Here is an 18,227-nt window from a genome sequence, read left to right on the forward strand (position 1 = left end):
TATTTTCTATCTCCATCGCATCATCTCAAAGCCCTTTGCAATAAATCCTGTCCTCCTGAGCCGTCTTTTACGGGGAGAACAGTTCTCAGAAGGAAGGCCCCGGGGGTGCAGGGAGCTGTCCCTGGAGGAAGGAGAAGATGGAAGCTCAGAAATCACATTATGAATTTGTTTTTTTAATCTCGGTTTTTATTCGTGTTTTAAAAACAGAGAAGCCGATGTTTATCAGGAAGTTACCTCTTGGAGTACTGTTTTACAGGGCACAAGGGACATTAAAAATTGTAATTTATTCCTTGGTTTAACCTGCTGCCTCTGTGATCTCTTAAATTTGGCCAATCCAAGCTGAACTGCTCTCTAATTAGAGCTTAAAAAGTTACACAGAAGGAAATCAAATGGCTACCTTCAACTGAGAACTAATGTGAAAGAACTTTGTAAGATATAGAGAGGCAAAAATAGGTGTTACCACTGTTGTTTTACTATAAATAAAGGAAAAACCAAGCTTGTCCTCCGCAGCCACAGGGCATCTTCCACTTACCAGACGCCCGAGGTTGTAGTAACAATCCGGGTATTTCCTTCTGTGTTTGATTGCTGTCCGGTAACTCTGCTCAGCAGCTTCGAACCGTTTCAGGCTGTTCTGCACTATGCCTAAATTCATCCAGGCGGCAGCAAAGTCCGGCCTGGAGGAGCATTTTTTAAAAAGATAAGTGAGGAAAAGAAAGGCTCAGACCGCAGAAGGCAGGAGCGCATCTCTGTGCCATGAGCATAATTATACAAACAAAGCTTACTGTATTTGTACAGCCAAAGACAGCAGCTCCTCCGCTTCCTGTAGCTCGTTCCTTTCTTTTAAGATATTTCCAAGATTATTCATGGCATGAACGTACTTGGGATTTAATCTGGAAGTGGAGAGAGAAACCAAGCCGTCTGTTAATGCTCAGCAGTCTTCATCAAACTCTCAGCAATTGGTAAAGATATCTCAAAGTTGGGGTCTTTATGGGGACAAGTTTTTAATCCTAGAAAGTTAAAACAAGACACGTATATCAACGGGACAAGATGCTTGCAGTACCTCACAGCTTCCCGGTAATATCTGACGGCGGCTGTCTGATTGCCTTTATCGGCCAGGTTTTTGCCAACATTGTAGTGAACCTGAAAATATAGATAATAACCTGACCATCAGCTGATAGACTTTTTTGTTCCAGGGTATCTATCATATCTTCTAACTGAAAACAAAAGGTAAATATATTTAGGAAAAAACCCACCCACCAAAACTTTAGCTAAAACCCTAGAGAGGGCTGGCCAGGGTTCCTTTAATCCCCCACCTGTAAGAGAAGATGGCACGAAAGGGTGGTAATGAGCAGATGGTCTCGCTGAAGTATGACAAAAGGATGCTTAACTAAAGAGCTCACCAGAGAAAAGCGGCAAACTACGAAGCTGGGTTAGTTTTACTGCTAAACCCTCAACTCCCCCTCGCCCACCACACACACCTGTCCCTCACTGGGGCTGAGATGTGAAGTCATGTGGACGTGAGAGGAAGAAAGACGAGTGTGTACTGTGAACCACAGCCCTTTCTTCTGCAGCATTACAAACATTCTGCTTTATACTAATAAAATTCCTCCTCCCTTATTCCTGCAGGTGAAGACTGATGCCCCCTGCACCCCAGGCACTGCTGGCAGTTAGAGACACAGTGGTGGGCAAACCGGTCAGACCCCTGCCTCCTGGCCCCCCGCTGCAGCTGTGAGTCAAATGACAGCATCATAAGTGTGTCACTCGGAGGCACCCGGGGCCCTAGGAGGAAGGTGAGTCCTGAGGGCGGCTCCTGGTTTGAGTGGGGAGGCTGTCCTGTGAATGGCCTTTCAGTGGGGGGAAAAGCGGGGCGGGCAGCAGGTCAAGGGGATGCGTTGGAGGAAGCACCCCAGGTGGAGCAGGCAAGTGGGGAGGGTCCCTGGGCTGGGAGGAAGCCTGGGACATTTGGTTGAGCAACTATGAGAAGCACAGTGTCACTGCGGTGCAGAGGGCAAGGGAGACCAGGCTGGAGAGCGTGGGGAGCCGACTGCACAGGGAACCCCGAGAGGTGGCAGGTCTGGTTTAGTCTTCGTCCCAAGAGCAAGAGAAGGCTTGACGGCTTTCAAGGTGACATGATGGGTGGCTAGGCTTGTCTCGGGGGAGAGGAATCAGGCTGATTTGAAGTCCTTGCAAAACCCAAGTGGAGAGACCAAGGTGGCCACCTGAGCTCAGGAGCAGGCTGGGGACGCCAACGTGGCAGGCCGGCAGGGACAGGAGGTAAAGCCATGGGTGGTGTGATCACCCAGAGAGAGCCAGTCCGCGGAGGAAAAGCTCCCCTAAAACCTTCTCATTTCACTCCTCTCATCAAACTACAAAGCTAGAGAAACCAACAGGCATACAGCAATAGAAAGAGAAGGAGATGCTGAAATGTTCTAGAACTAGAGAGAGGTGGTAGTCCCACCACACCGAATGTACCAATGCCACTGAATTGTCCACTTATAAATGGCTAATTTTTAAACTGGTTAATAATAATCATTTTATTCTGAAAAACAAGGGAAATTTTTTTAGTTTATTTTTTAATTGCGGTAAAATAAACATAACTTAAAAGTCACCATCTTAATCATTTTTAAGAGTAAAGTTCAGTAGGGTTAAGTATATTCACACTGTTGTGGAACCAATCTCCAGAACTCTTCATCTTGGATATTTGAAACTCTGTACCCATTAAACACTAACTCTCCATTCTCCCCTGCCCCCAGCCCCATTCTACTTTCTGTTGCTATGAATGTGACTACCCTAAACACCTCATACAAGTGTAAACATACAGCATTTGTCTTTTTGTGACTGGCTTATTTCACTTAGCATAACCTTCTCAAGGTTCATCCATGTTGTAGCATGTGTCAGAATTTCCTGCCATTTCAAGGCTGAATGATATTCCATTGTATGTGTGTACCACATCCTGTTCACCCATTCATCTGTCTATGGATACTTGGGTTGCTTCCATCTCTCGGCTACTGTGAATACTGCTACTATGACCACCTCTGTTCAAATATCTCTTTGAGATCCTGCTTTCAATTCTTTTGGGTATACATATACATATACCCAGAAGTGGAATTGCTAGATCATCTGGTAATTCTATTTTTAATTTTTTGAGGAACAAAAATGGTTAATTTTATGTTAGGAGAATTTTGCCTCAATTAAAAAGAGAGAGAGAATAAGGAGAGAATTCTTAATGACTGAAGAGGGTGGTAAAGCAGACTGGAAGAGACAGACTCATTGCTGCAAACCTCCCAGAAATTCTCAGGTCATCTTAACTCAAGGGCACCAGGGAAGCCAACTTAATGGCATTTTCTCAAGCGGGCTCAGAAAACATTATAAGGGAAGGAGCTGGGACCCAACCTGCCACTGGGCCAGCAGACCTGCACAGACTCATGAGGATTATTATCTGAAGTATGAATTGATGATCCAAAGCTCCTGTTGGACGCTTACAACGTAAAGGTCAATAGCTATCTCAGAGGAGATGATGCCACAGAAATTCGTTCAATTAGGTGTGTTGAGGGTGACTAGTAATAACAACAGTGACATCAGGAGCCGGCACAGGCTGGGGGCTGCCCTGAGCCAGGTGCAGGGTCGGCACCGTACACACAGTCTCTTCTCACAGCAGCCATGCCAGGTGGCTGCCGTTACCCTCCCTTCCGAGCTGAGGGGCTGCTTCAGCATCGTTAAGCGTCTTACCCAAGGTTGTGGTGCTGGATTTGAACCCCAGCTCCAAAGCCTCTGTTTTTTTCTCACGGTATCACATCCATTTATTAGGGTGCTGGGTGAAGATGGGGCTGACTGCTCGAGGTGATTTCTAGGCCCATTCATTCGTACCATCTACTATTTTTCTCAAAGTAAAATAGTTTTTCTTGTTGTGTGTTAGGGCTGAATTGTGTCTCCCCAAATTCCTATGTTGAAGCCCTAACCCCCAGCACCTCAGAATGTGACTGCATTTGGAGACAGGACCTTTAAAGACGTGATTAAGGTAAAAGGAGGCTGTCAGGGTCCCTAATCCAATGTGACTGGTGTCCTTATAAGAAAAGGAAATTTGGACACACACAGACCCAGGGACGCATGCAGACAGAGGCGAGACCACATGAGGACACAGCGAGAAGCTGCCTTCTGCAAGCCAAGGAGAGGCCTCAGGAGAAACCAACCCTGATGACGCCTTGATCTTGGACCTCTGGAGGACCCCTGGCCTCCAGAACTGCGAGAAAATAAACTTCTGTTGTTTAAACCACCCCGTCTGTGGTACTTTGTTATGGCAACCCCAGCAAATGAATATATCGTGAAATACAATAATTGTTTAAACACATTCCAGTAGCATCACATCAGAACACTTCAAAACCCCCTCTGAAAACATAACCATATCCCGCCGTATCAATTGTAACCTACAGTTATAGCATGTCTTCATGAACACTAATATTTCTGGAAGGGTATGGAGCGACATTCTTTAAGCACAAATGCAACAGATTTTTTTAACTGCCGATTTTAAAGTACATACATTTCTTTTTACCTAATCTGACAAAAGGAATCACGAGCAGCGAAAGCACAATGATAGAAATGTGTGCTTTTGGGCAGCACACAGTGTAATTTAAACTTCCTGAACCAAATTATTGCCCATTCGCAGGCACTATCATCTTCAAATTACAGCTTGGAGGAGGCTGGTCAATGCCCTGCCCGAGCACGCATTGAAAGATGTATTCTAAACGATTCGACTTGGCGCCTCCCCAGCCGCAGCCTGGAAGCCCTGCTTCACCTCCTGTCCCACGCACAAAAGAACCGAATCTGGAGACAACCCGTGAGCGATGCGCTTGTGGTCCCCAGAATACAAATACAGCTTCTGCTCAGACTTCAACAAGACTCCCGCCTCTTCCGCCCCTGAGCTCCTGCTGCTCGCCTTTGTTCCGGGGAAATTCTGTTTTCTCAATAAAAAGCTCAGACAGTGTTCAACTGCCCTCTGCAGCATAGAGAGTGTTCTGTTCAACACCCAGAATGCCAGAGACCAGAGGATCCGGAGAGAAAGCAGGGCACTCTGGAAATTCAGACTGCGGTTATTTCAATGGAACCAAAGATCTGATGCAGCCTAGAAGGCAAGCTTTCCAACGTCAAGAACTGCAAACAGGTTCACCCAGGCCAGCCTTATCCCATGGCTTATATGGAGGGAATTATTTGAATAGAAAACAGTTGCCTAGATGACCTATCGTAAAAAAAAAAAAAGCAAAATACCCTCACGAATAGTTTCCTTAAAATAGTGTTTAAAGAACGATTGATTTTTGTTTCCGTGGAATGGAAAAGATTGAAAAAGCCTGTTTACTCCTGAACTTTCCCTCTAGCCTTTGTGATTCATACATTGCGGCAGTGGAGCATCACAGAAGCCACAGATAACACTCACCACTGCAACCCAGGGACATGCAACACAAACGACGTAAAAGCATCAACAACGCAAGGCCCTTAACACCACTGCTAAAACCAACTTGTTTCAAATATTCTGCCAATATTTGATGTTAAACTTAAATTTTTTTTTCCTGAGGAAAATTTGGCCTGAGCTAACATCTGTTGCCAATCTTCCTCTGTTTTGAATGTGGGTCGCCATCACAGCATGGCTGATGAGTCGTGTAGGTCTGCACCCAGGATCCCCAAACCTGTGAACCTGGGCTTCCAAAGCAGAGCACGCCGAACTTAACCACTATACCATGGGGCCAGCCCAAACTTAAAATGTTTTAAACACATAAAAATCCTATAACCCATTCTGGTTCATCCTTAAGGAAATATCTCATTGTGGTAAGTGATCCTTTCCATTGTTAAAGGAATTTAGAATTGTATTACAGAGTTGACACAAAGTGCAACGTACTTTTAAGCCTTAAAAACTAAAAGTGACTATACATATAATCAGATACTTGGTATCTCATCCACTAAGTAGGCTCAAGGAATGCAATTTCCATTTGGCCCAGTTCAATCACTAATACTGAGCCCCTACCATATGCAAGACACTGTAGGTAATTCAAACGCAGACCAGGCACCAGCATGACCTATGTGGATATTACGATCGAGTCTCAGTTTGTAAATCTGGGCCTAATCTGGAGCCAGGTGCCAACTGCCTACTTAACATTCAATGAATATAAAGTGAAACCAGTACAGAAAATGTATTGCCTGCAACAGAGTTGAACAAAAACCAGTGTCTTCCTAAGTGAGATCGCTTCCCTGAAACCAACCTAGCTTTTTTCCAAAGAAAGGAAGTAAAGACAATTTTATTACACTGCAATTTACAGTAGAAGGTAAAAAAAAAAATCTCTATCTTGCTGATACTGATAATGAAAAGAGTTCTTAGAAAGGACCATCACTATCGGGTTCACGTTGAAAATGAGGTCTTTCACGTATGTCTTAAATTAAAGAGAGAAAACTATATACACAGACACAGGATGACTGTGTGCACACCCTGTGTTTTCTAACCTATAACATATGAAATCACTTACTAGGGCAGATGTAGAGGCACAAACGTCACATATGTCCCATCCCCCTTCATTTACTAGGATAATCTGATCTGGACACTGCACCATACCAGGTCTCTATCTAGTCACCTAAATACTAACCTTTCTATGCCTCAGTTTCTCCCATTTGGAAAAATAAAGAAAATAATACCCTCTCTCTAAAAACCTTAGAGAGAGGATAATGGAGATTAATTATAGAGCCTCTACAAAGAAATCTGAGTTCCTCATGGGGAATGACTATATAAATAGAAGGCGTAATTACTGTGATTCAAACAGAAAAGCAAAAATAAAGCAAGTCCATTAACATTTATGAAATTAAATCACAGGCAATTTATTTTTAGTAGCATAAGACAAATTGATAGGCCAACAAATCAAATTAACAATAAAAGCTTGAAGTCATTCACTCTTTTATTTAAGTCACGTTTTAACTACCAAACATGAACAAGATTTTTTTAATTCAAGAAAAAAACAAAGAGCCAGCACCTTTGATACTATTCTTCACTTCAGGGTCAAAGTAAGAAGTCAACTATTCATTAGATTAACTCATATAATTTTGCCTGAAGTCATTGCCTTCTCTTAACATAGAATGTGGAATGAGACAGAACTCCACAAAGTTCTTTTTTGCCCCCACAAAGGATCTCTTTTAAGCATCCTAGGAAGCTGCAATTCTGATGATGCAAGAGAGAATGTATCATTATTTAATAATAATAATAATAATCTATACTACAAGAAAACTCTTCTAACCTAACCCCTTGCCCTCCCATTTTGAGCAAGTAGCACTGCCTTCTTGTCATCTAAGGCGACAATCAAAACTAAAGTAAGCCTAAGAAAGCTAACATTTCTTGAGCACCTACCATGTCAGGGCACTTCAGATGCCATATTGTCTTAAGGCCTCACAGTCAAACCAGGAGATAGGGATTATGCCCCTTATAGACAAGGGCACTAAAAGTTCAAAAAAGTTCAGTTTCGCCCAAAGAGGCACTCCTGGTTAAACGAAGAGCTTGATTCATCAAGAACACAGGTGGAACAAATTCCTTTCAGACTGCTTCAACAAAAACACTGCCAAGTTTAAAATCTATACATTTATTTTACTTACTCTGACAAAAGGAATCACAAGCAGAGAAACCACAGGTGACAGAAACGCGTCCTATTTCACACCAAAAAGCATAATTTAAACTCCCCAAACCAAACTGCTGTCCCTTCACGGGCATTACGCTCTTCCAGTTATAGATTGGAGGAAGCTAGTGAATGCTGTGGCTGGAGCGCGTGTTTTGAAATGGGGTCTCAACGGTTCAACTACGTGCCTCCCCCAGGCCCCTGTGCGGTGTCACTCCCCCTGCCACCACTTCAAAGGGTGACTGGACCAACTGGAAGATGAATAAAACCTCATTTAAGTAATGTGCTGTTGCATTGACATTGTCTGTTTTTAACAATTTCTTTTGAATTATTTTGGCTAAGTGGAATTTTAACAAATTCTATCTAAATCATTAAAAAAAAAAAACGACAACAAAGAAAAACCCAAGGATTTGGTCATGGTCTTATGCAAGATTCTGTGTGAAGGTAAACATTCTTCACTTTTAGCTGTCGAACTTCAACTATATCCTAGTAAAGTCTTTCTAAAGAAACAGGGCAGCCAGCATACCTTGGCATTGAGAGGACACACAGACAGGGCACTTCTGAAAAGCTGCTCTTCACTCCGCCAGTCGCCGCTGCGAATCATGCACCTCAGTGTGTTTATGAACAAAATTCCCAGTACAAAAGCAGCAACTAGTTTCTTAAGAAGAGAGAGACAGGATAAATGTCATCAGTAAGATCCATCCAGTCGTCCTGGTTAGGAATGGCACCACTCTTGGCCAATACCTTTTTCTTCGTGTGTTTACTGAGAGTTCCAAATCCGAAAGTCAGCAGCATGCAGTACCCAGCACTGGGGAGGTACAGGACTCTCTCTGCAACCACAAAGCCCACTCGGAAGAACAGGTTACTTGCAGGAAGAAATGGGATAATGAGAAATCCCAGGCCCAGCGTAAGGATCCTGGAAAATGAGAAGTACTTAAACGGCTATTGCAGACATCTCAAAAAAATGTCTTACTCACCATTAAATTAATGATAAAAGACTTTTTTTTTCATTCCATCAATTGAGAAAAGGTAGCAGCAGCAGCAAAAAAGTGTCATCAATAGAGAGGGTTTAGCCTGGCTGTATTAGGATAAGACATAAAAATCTTACTAAGTTAGCACCAGGCATGAGGATAAAACTTACAAGTCATGCAATTCATATGAAGAAAGTTGGAATGACTACATCTGTGAGGCCTTATTAATTCACTGACTCCTAACTCTACCTCACACCATACAGGCACTGAAGAGCTCAGTGGAGATTGGTCCCAATTAGTCCAATATAGTTTTCATGGGAAAAAAAAAATCTTCTCCCTAAACTTAACAGGAACAATAATACTTAACTAGGTTATACTTTATAAAATCTGAAATAAACTAATATCATTTTTCGGTGTGACATCACCACAAATTTCAGGCAAATAAAAAGACAGCTGGGCAATGAAACACTTCTGGAACTAGGCAATTATTTCTAATGTCCCATATGATGCAAGAGGAGGAATTAAGAAGTAGGGTCAAGTTTGGTGGCTCCTTCCTGGACCCTGTGCCAACAGTATTTAAAATAATAAAATCCTATTGCACATGTATAAGTGAATTGGGATTAAAGTTTGTTGCCCTTTAGAATCACGAACCAATTTAAGACATAGGTGAACGTGAAACAATTTGAGAAATTACTAATCAAATTCCATAAACACTTATGCTTAAAGGAAATCATCTTAAATAGTTTTCTTTCTCATGAAACACATTTGTTTTCCCCCCAATTATTTTCTCAATAACCTTTTTTTTTCTTTTTTTCCTCTTTTTTGGTGAGAAAGAATAGTCTCTCTGAGGCAGCAGTTTATTTTGCACCAAACAACAACAGGAGGAATCACCAGAGTTCCCACCAGGGTTTTCTGAAGGAGAATGGTGAAATAATGGGCACAACACACATCAATTACACTCCCTGTTCCGACCATAAATTACTCTTTACCACCTACAGCGAAAAGGATCTCAAAATGCTACTTCATGGGGAAAGGGGGAGGGGAGACAGGGCAGCTCCCACCTCACCCTCCTTCATGTTCACTCCCCACGAGTGAAAGCCAGCGATGGGTTCCAAATGGGTGGAACTCATCCTAGCCATAAATATGTATTTGAAATCAAGGTCCCTAGACATTACTTCCACAAAATCGTTAAAATGATGAGTGTTGGATTTAGCAAAATGCTTCTGACTCAACGCCTGTGGAAGTTAAGATTCAGGGCACCTCTCACCTTCTTCTGTGGCTGTCTTCAGAGCACAGGGCTTGGCGTATTAGCCCAATTAGGCAGATCCAGAGAGCTGCTAGTGCAATTACCCTCCAGTCACCGACTGACTTAATGAGGGGGATGCAGCCCATTGACCAATCAAAACACAGCCACCAGGGGCACAGCAGCAGCCAGGCATTCAATGAATAGTAGTAATTATAGTTTATGGCCTGTCAGTCAAAAGGAAAACAAACATTTATTTGATACTGAACTTGAAAAAAAGAATATAACTCCACTTTTGAGGCATCCATATGCCTCTATTCAACGAGAGCAAGTGTATAAAATAAAATGTTGCCACTTTCTACATTGGACATAGGGCTGTAGTTTGCAATTTATTAAATGCATTCATATTTTAATACATAAAAATACAGTAAAACCACCAGACTGTGCTATACATTTGTTATATTTCTGGTCAAACGATGTCCCATTTACTTAGTGGATGCTCAAAGTCTGTGACCCAGGAAATCCGAGGCCCAGGGGTCATCTATCTGCCTAACACCATAAGAATAGGGTTTTATGGTCTTTCTCTTGATTTCTGTCTCTATGAAATGCACAGCTAAGAATCTGTAGCTTCACACTCTTGTCTTCAGAAAAAGAAAACCTTTACAATAAAAAGTCTTGACACCCTTAGGTTTTTAAAGATAGCACCAATATTGTTCTACTTTGTCTTAACCACACTACGTCAATTTCCTTTATAATAAAAGTAATGGGGTCAGGGGACATTTTAACAAGGCTGGCAGGAAACTTGATATTAGAAGGAACCACTCCTTTTTAATTTTGATTAGAAAGGAACTACAAGGGATCTAAACCCTCTCAATCCCCTAATAAAAACCTGGTTTCATCCTAGAATATCCTCGGTGGGAGCAAACGAAGATGGAGGTGTTCCATTTATTAGGGATTTTGTGGGTGTGCTGGGGAGGGAGATGAGGAGGAGGGAAAAAGGGCCTGAGAATTTGGTGGGCAGAGAAGACAAGCCAAGGGTGAGCAGACTCAAGACTCACCCTGACGAATATGCTCTCGGCGAAGGAGGCGGGGTTGTCCACCTCGGTGAACGCCGGTGGCCCGGTGCCCATGATTCTCCAGCGCACGAAGAGCACCCCTGCTCCCCCCGAGGCCAGGAGGGTCATTCTGAAGAGGAGGCCCCCATTCCTGAGCACGCCAATGCTCTGAAAGGACACCGCAAAGTCCCTGATGTTGCAGATTTTCAAATAAAAGTGTGGCCACGCCATGTACAAATGCACAATTCTGCCTGAACCTCGCTGACACGGTTCTTTAAAGAGCTCGCTATCAGAATTCGAAATTGCAAGAAATACTTTGAAAATGGCATTTTAAATCAGCTGGTACTTGACATTTTCTATGTTTGAGTTGGAGACAGACGTATATACTCACCTCTAATGACTTGTCCTTATGTAGTACCTTCTGGACAATTTCCAGAACATTTAATTTGCCTATCACCAAGATGTCAAAGACGGCATTCAACCCCTAAGGAGGCAAAGCAAGGCAATCAGTGACGGGAGAGCCTGACTCTGATTAGGTAGCAATTATACTTCACAATTTATTACTGAATCTAGACAAGGAATGTAGTAGATTAGATAATCATGGAAGACCTCTTCAGCTCTAAAATAAACTTCCCCTATTGTTCGTATGAAATTAGCTCATGGTAATATATTTTATTAAGTAAATCCCTGTCAGCCATCATTTCATAGTCTGCATATAAAAGTGCCATAACTTTCAGGATAGCTAGAAATTCGGGGTTCCCAGAAGTTCTGCAGAGGTCCTCTTCCCTTTTTTTTTTCTTTACTGTAAAACAGTCCCTCAGTTGATGTAACAGGGTGGTTACCTGTGTGTAATTATGCCTGTGAAGATAACGGCCTCAACCTCAAAAACCCAGCCACATAAGTAAATACACCTCCAGAATCTCACGCGCTGACTGATTTTGGCAAGGGCAGCAGAAGCAGGACCAGAGCACACAGAATAATCTCTGAGGGGTCTTTAGAGCTCTCTCAGGTTCAGACTCTTGGTTGTCCACCAGCTTTCTGTAGTTGCTGGGCACACAGCCAGACTGCATTTCCCAGCCTCCCCTGGGGTTAAGCAGGGTCACGTGATTGAGTTCCAGCTGAGGGAACGTGGGAAGAAAGGATGATGCCCCAACTCGGAGGTCTGGTTATAGACCCGGGCACGCTCCTCCACTTGTTTCCCCTTTGGCGGCTGTGATGGAGACCATGGAGAAGATCAGGGCGACTTCAGAAATTACGCACTCGAGATGGCAGAGCCTCCGCCAGCCTGGGTCCACCATGTGGAGGAAAGCCACCTCTGTCATGTGAAGCCTCTCCCACGACTGTTAGGTGAACAATAACCACAATTACGTGAAGCTACTGGATTTGGGGAGTGTGATACTGCAGCTCCACCTACGCCACCAGCTTCCAACAGCACCATGATAGTTTCTTAGCCAGGTATTATACCTACAGTCACAGGCTGAAGGCTGGATGAGCCATGGATTCCATTGTCAACCCTGAAATGGACTTTCTATAGATGTCACTGCCACAGGTAACATCATCTAGCAGAACTCCCTGCTCAATCGGTACAAAGTGGTCAGAATATACACAGTGCATATGGTTAAAGCTGCCCCTAAATGACTTGGGTCTTTTTAATATGGGGCTTTGTGGCAAAGAAGATCATAAATCATCAGAAGCCAGAGGTAATTCATGGTTTTCAAAGCAAGGATGACATCCCTACTTAACACTCTCCCATAAATGCTTGGAGTCATTAATTATCCAATATATGGGCCAGTGCTGGGTTAATCATTTCAAAGAATTTTGGTTTTATTCACCCATGTGATACATGATTTTAGTGGGTCACAGAAGACCATTTCTGCCTGGGTGTAAATCATTTTCTAGAAGGCAGCAGCTCCCTGTTGAGCTGTCGCTGTCTTCTTACACTGTTTGCTTTTCTGCCTGTGGCCTACAGAACAGTTACCAATGGGGCAATGGGGCCATGTCATCACAAGGATTGAGCCAAACCTGTTTGGCACTCCCTTCTCCTTCCATTTAAATGTATCATAAAAATGTCCACATTCTAATAAAATTTTTTCAAACAGCTAAAGTTCACCATATCTTTATTCACATAAATTCAACCTAATTCTTTAGTGCTTTAGTACAAATGTTACTCTATGTAGGAGGCACCTGGGGACCTTGTTAAATGGAGATTCTGATTCAGCAGGCCTGGGGTGGGGTCCAAGATCCTAAATTTCTAATATGCTCCCAGAAGATGCCAATGCTGCTGGACCTCAAACCACACTTTGAGAAGCAAGGGTTCAGAGCAGTGGTTCTAAGTAGGATGAATTTGTCCCTCAGGGGATGCTTGATAATGTCTGGAGACAGTTTAGGTTGTCACAACTGAGGGGGTCCTACTGGCATCTAGTGGGTATAGGCCAGGGCTGCTGCTAACATCCTAGAATGCACAGGACAGCCACCCAATAGAAAGAATGATCCAGCCCAAAATGTCAATAATGCCAAGCTTGGGAAACATTGATTTAGAGCAAACTTTAAAACAGTAACTTAAGAAATTCAAGTATCTTTGCACAGTAATTCTTTCTATGCCATTTCCTAACTAGCTAACCTTAATCTTACAGATTGAGCCCAATAAAACCGCTGATCTTTGCCTTGACTTGTGAAACCCCAAATAGCTTTGCTCTTTCTTTCCCAAGCTTTTCCCAGATGAGCCATGCACATCCCACACCTTTGTTTTCCATTTCTCTACCTCTGCTCACATGCCTAATTTCTAAATTTCCCTCTAATGATATAAGGCAGAGATTTGGCTAGAATGGAGAAAAAGGAAAGTGGATGTCCATGTCTCTCCCTTCCTGGGGCTTCAATTCAGATTAGACACAGGAGGTATATGCCTCTACTCTTCAGAGGCCCTCTCCTCTCCTCTCTGACATTTCCAGTTGCAGCCGAGTTTAACATAACATATATCAATACTTGTTTAATCAGGACCAGAAGCAGTGATGGGGTCAGAACACTGCTGTACTTAGGACTGTTGAAATATGAGAGAATCCCAGAAACCTCAAACCATTCTTTTCTCCTTTTCTACAGGATTGCTCCAAGAGAGCTAATCACCAGGCTTTAAGAATTTCCCATTCTCCATTTCCACCAGTTGCTAATGGTAGTCAACAGAGACCATCAATTCCCATCTGAAATGCCAGGATCATGACAGCACAAGTAATTGGTCCAGAAAGGTCTATGACTGCAGGCCGGCAATGGGGTAGAGAAGTAGGGGAGGCCACATAGGCAGGGCCAGCCCAATTTGTCTTTATAGGATGGGCAAGGATGCATACAGAGAGCAGGCCCTAACCGAGTCCTGGGTCTTACCAGCACGGTGATCCCTTGCTCTTTGCACAGCATGGCCAGTGCTCCCAGGAGGATACTCAGCAACACCCAGAAGGTAGAATGTGTTCCCTCCTTGTTATCTGCCAATTAAGAGAAATGATAAACGTAAAAGTCATGCAACACAGCTCAGTCTTGCTAGCACCAGGAATACAATTCTAAGCCTGCAGCTTAAACAGCTACAATTTAAAAACAGTTCGGTTTTCTGACAGCATTTCGCTGTGGGTGAGAGTGTTACACCCCTGCATTTCTAGTTAGACAGCACCCTCTAAATGGCACACAGGTTCCCTCTCAAGGCATACCCTAGCAGGTGTCCAGTGCCTTTGGGAGGCATTGTAATGAAGCTCTGGCCACAAAGGTATCTCACCACAGAGTCCCCATGGGGCAAGTTCCTTCTTCCCAACCTGCCAATCACCTAATACGCCAGTCTGACAAGTGGTGATGAGAACTCCCACTGAGAGCATAAGCACTGCATCCGGTTGCACGCGATGACCCCAGCAGTTACTGCTGCTGTCACAACAGGGGCGATGGGAATGCCTGGGCTGCTCCGAGAATCTCCAGTCCTCCCGGGATAGGAGTCCAGAGCAGCTCTGCAAATCTCAACTACTCCTGGGACAGGAGCGCGGGTTCTCTCAACATCAGGTGGCGTCAAGACGGGTCTGCTCTGCTACCAGCATGGAATAGCTCTCATCTGTGAAGGACGCAGGACCACTGCCCGAGGCCTGGCACCCACCTAGCACCTGGGGCAGGTAAAGGCACAGGCCAGGCTGGGCTGCCAGTCCGCATGAGGACCCAAGCATCAACAGGAAGCCAAAGTATCATTAGAAATGTGAACACTGCAGTAAGAAGCTCGGGTGGGGCTGAGCTCGAGTGATAACTGATGGGTCCTAAACTGCCTTCTGAGGAAGGGTCTGGCTACACATTGGTGGGTAGTATATGCTTCTGGGGGCCAGAGCTGAACTGCCTGGGAGGAGAGGAAGGGCCCCATGTGACGCTCCTCTCTGTTCGTCTTTTGTGAGGCCCTCACCTCCTCACCTAGATAGATGGTGAGTAAACATTTAAAACAGACACAGTTGAAGGGGGGCCAAGTGAACCTGCTTGGAGGACCAAATCTTCAGCTTGCCCAGGGTGCCTATGAATCCTGACACCTGTGAATCGATTCCCTTAAAACCGGAACTCCTGGTCTAAAGTCCCGCTCTGCTATTTGCTATGTGACCTTGAGCAAGTTATTCATGCCGTCTCGATGACCTCACCTATAAAAAAGGGCAACATTATCTACTTATTCCCTGTTTGAGAAGGAAAAACTATATAGAAACATGTGGTCATTTGTGTTTAAAATTATATAAATATTTTGTAAATGCAAAACACATCTCTGGAAAATATACAAGAAACCATCTACAGTAGTTTCTGAACAGTTCTAAGAAGAAAAGTTCAAGCAGGGGAGGGAGGAAGTCTTATTTTTCATTGTATAAGCTGTCGTTCCTTCTAAATTTTCTTAACTATGTGTAAGGATTAAAAACCATATTAAAGGGACCAGCCCCGTGGCCAAGTGGTTAAGTTCACGCGCTCCACTCTGGCGGCCCAGGGTTTCACTGGTTCGGATCCTGGGCATGGACCTAGCACCGCTCATCAAGCCATGCTGAGGAGGCGTCCTACATAGCAGAACTAGAAGAACCTGCAACTAGAATATACATCTATGTACTGGGGAGCTTTGGAGGGAAGAAGGAAAAAAGATAAAGATTGGCAACAGATGTTGGCTCAGGGCCAATCTTTAGGGGAAAAAACCATATTAAAAACTAAACATTAAAAAAAATCACTTGGTACAGCGCTGGGACCACAGAAAGCATTCAATAAATGTTTGCTGCACATGAATGAGCAAAACTGCTCCAGGTTCCAGGGAGACAGATTTCCAATGGGGCTTTGATGCAGTAGTCATGGCGGTGGTTGATCAGTCCCCTTGTCACAGAAATGGGCCAAGTTCATTACATTGTGAAAAGACAGATCTTGGTTCTCATTAAATTGCTCGATCAGGAAACCAAGAATTAAGTGTTTGGGGAGAGAGGGAGAGAAGGAGGGAAGGAGCAGGAGAAGGAGACGGAGTGGTGGGATGGGGAGAGAAAGAGAGAAGGGGAGGATGGAGGGAGAGAGAGGAGGAAAGGGGTAAGGGGGATAGAGGGAGAGGGAAAGAGAAAGAGAGAGATTGAAACCAACAATTAAGTGTGTTTGGGGTGGGTGTGTGTGACATGTAGGTCCTGAATGACATGATATAAAAAGTCCTGTGAACACTCAAGAACTAATCAGCAAAGGCCAGGATGGAAGCCTAAAAGACCCCAGGCTTCCCGTCCTGGAACAGCCATGGGTCCAGGGTGGAGGCGCTCCTACCCTCGCACTTTCTATGTGAAGGTGGACACCCCTGTCAAGATGAGGGGGTCTGCACCCAGCTGAGCACCCCTCTCCCCGGCCCCGCTCTGATGTGACTAACACTGCACTGGCATTACCAGGCTGCCCCAGGGCCCAGTCGGCTCACGGGGAAAATGTCCTCATTCACAAGCAGGCTCCAGCAGCAGGAGAGATGCTTAAGTCAATCAGAAAGGACATACAGACTAACATTTTCTGACCTTTTTGGCTTTTCTTGGCAATCTCTGTATATCAAATTTCCAGGTTGAATGTACACAGAGGCAGAACTGAAACAATACAGAAAAGGTGTATTTGGCTATTATAGCTGAGGTACTTCAAGGCTTTTCATGAGGCCAACTCATCAACAGTAAAGTCTCATTAATTTAGATTCCATTATCTCATAAAACACAAGGAACACTCTTGTTTTAAGCTTTTCCAATCCTTCCTGTTGCCTACAGGATAAAGATGACCCTTGTGAAAATGGCATCGAGGACCTTGCTGATCTGGCGGCACCCTCCTGCCCCCAGCCTCTCTGGGTCTGCATTCCACGCATACTGGCCAACACGCTCACTATGCTTTGCATATTCCTTCTCTTAGGCTAGAATGCCCTCCGGCAAAATCATGGCCATCACATAAAGCTGTACAATATCACTTACGCTGCAACCCCACCCCTCCCCTCCCAGATAGACTCCTTTCTCAACTCGTTTTATTCCAGTCTGAACAGCAAACGGTCCTACTGTCTGCATGTCTTAAGAGCCTTGAGAGCAGCGCCTGTCTCACTCCCCTCAGTGCCCCTAACTGACCCCCTTGATCAAGTCAGCTGTAGCACCAAACTGCCCTTATCACAATATTCTCCAGTTTGTTGCAAGTACCCGATTTTCTGAATTCTCCCCTAGACGGGGGTGTCTCAGCCTTGGCACTACTGTTTGGGCTGGTGACTTCCTTGCTGGGGAGCTGCCCTGTGCATCATAGGATGTTCAGCAGCCCAAGCTTCTCCCATCAGATGCCTGGAGTGCTCCCAGCACTCCGGTGAAAAACAAAAATGTTACAGACTTTGCCAAATGTCCGGGGAGTGGGGGGGAGAGAAATCACTCATAATTGAGCCCACTGCCCTAAACCAGCGCTATTCACAGTGTGTGGTCCATGGACCTGTCCTTAGATCCTGGAAACGCAGGCAGATCCCACCCAGACCCTCGGAATCAGAAACTTGAGGGTAGAGCCCAGCAATGCGCTACTCAACCAGGCCTCCGGGATATCCTGATGCTTGCTGAAGGTCGAGAGGCATCACCCTAGACAGGAAGCTTGCTCACTGCAGCACCCCTGGCACCTTGCCTGGCAATTCCAATTCTTACTGACAGAATCCACAGCACCTGATTGACTCTGCTAAGGCAACGGGTGTTCGGTGAACGAAATGACTATCCACGATCTACCAAAAGGGGCAATAAGCCGACCAATCACAGAACCACAAGGCAGTACAGCTGGAGTGCTTCTCTGAGGTTGTGTAGTGATGGAAATGCTGGAATCCTTTCTGGGA

At 44.4% G+C, this 18,227-nt stretch overlaps 1 protein-coding gene across 2 annotated transcripts in view; it reads right to left on the reverse strand.

Annotated features, from left to right (window-relative positions):
• Positions 1 to 18,227, reverse strand: part of TMTC4 (transmembrane O-mannosyltransferase targeting cadherins 4) — a 59,580-nt gene that overhangs the window by 13,570 nt on the left and 27,783 nt on the right. The window contains exons 6-14 of one of the 2 annotated variants that reach the window (XM_044779736.2): positions 14,282 to 14,379; positions 11,301 to 11,393; positions 10,913 to 11,077; positions 9,879 to 10,081; positions 8,385 to 8,556; positions 8,167 to 8,298; positions 1,061 to 1,140; positions 783 to 890; positions 533 to 674 (exon numbers count right to left, since the gene is read on the reverse strand). In XM_044779736.2, the coding sequence (XP_044635671.2) occupies positions 533 to 674; positions 783 to 890; positions 1,061 to 1,140; positions 8,167 to 8,298; positions 8,385 to 8,556; positions 9,879 to 10,081; positions 10,913 to 11,077; positions 11,301 to 11,393; positions 14,282 to 14,379 (1,193 nt within the window). The remainder of the gene's footprint in view (positions 1 to 532; positions 675 to 782; positions 891 to 1,060; positions 1,141 to 8,166; positions 8,299 to 8,384; positions 8,557 to 9,878; positions 10,082 to 10,912; positions 11,078 to 11,300; positions 11,394 to 14,281; positions 14,380 to 18,227) is intronic. The other variant, XM_070520120.1, reaches the window with a different exon arrangement.

Source organism: Equus asinus, chromosome 11, assembly GCF_041296235.1.
Source record: "Equus asinus isolate D_3611 breed Donkey chromosome 11, EquAss-T2T_v2, whole genome shotgun sequence".
Classification (NCBI taxonomy): Eukaryota; Metazoa; Chordata; class Mammalia; order Perissodactyla; family Equidae; genus Equus; species Equus asinus.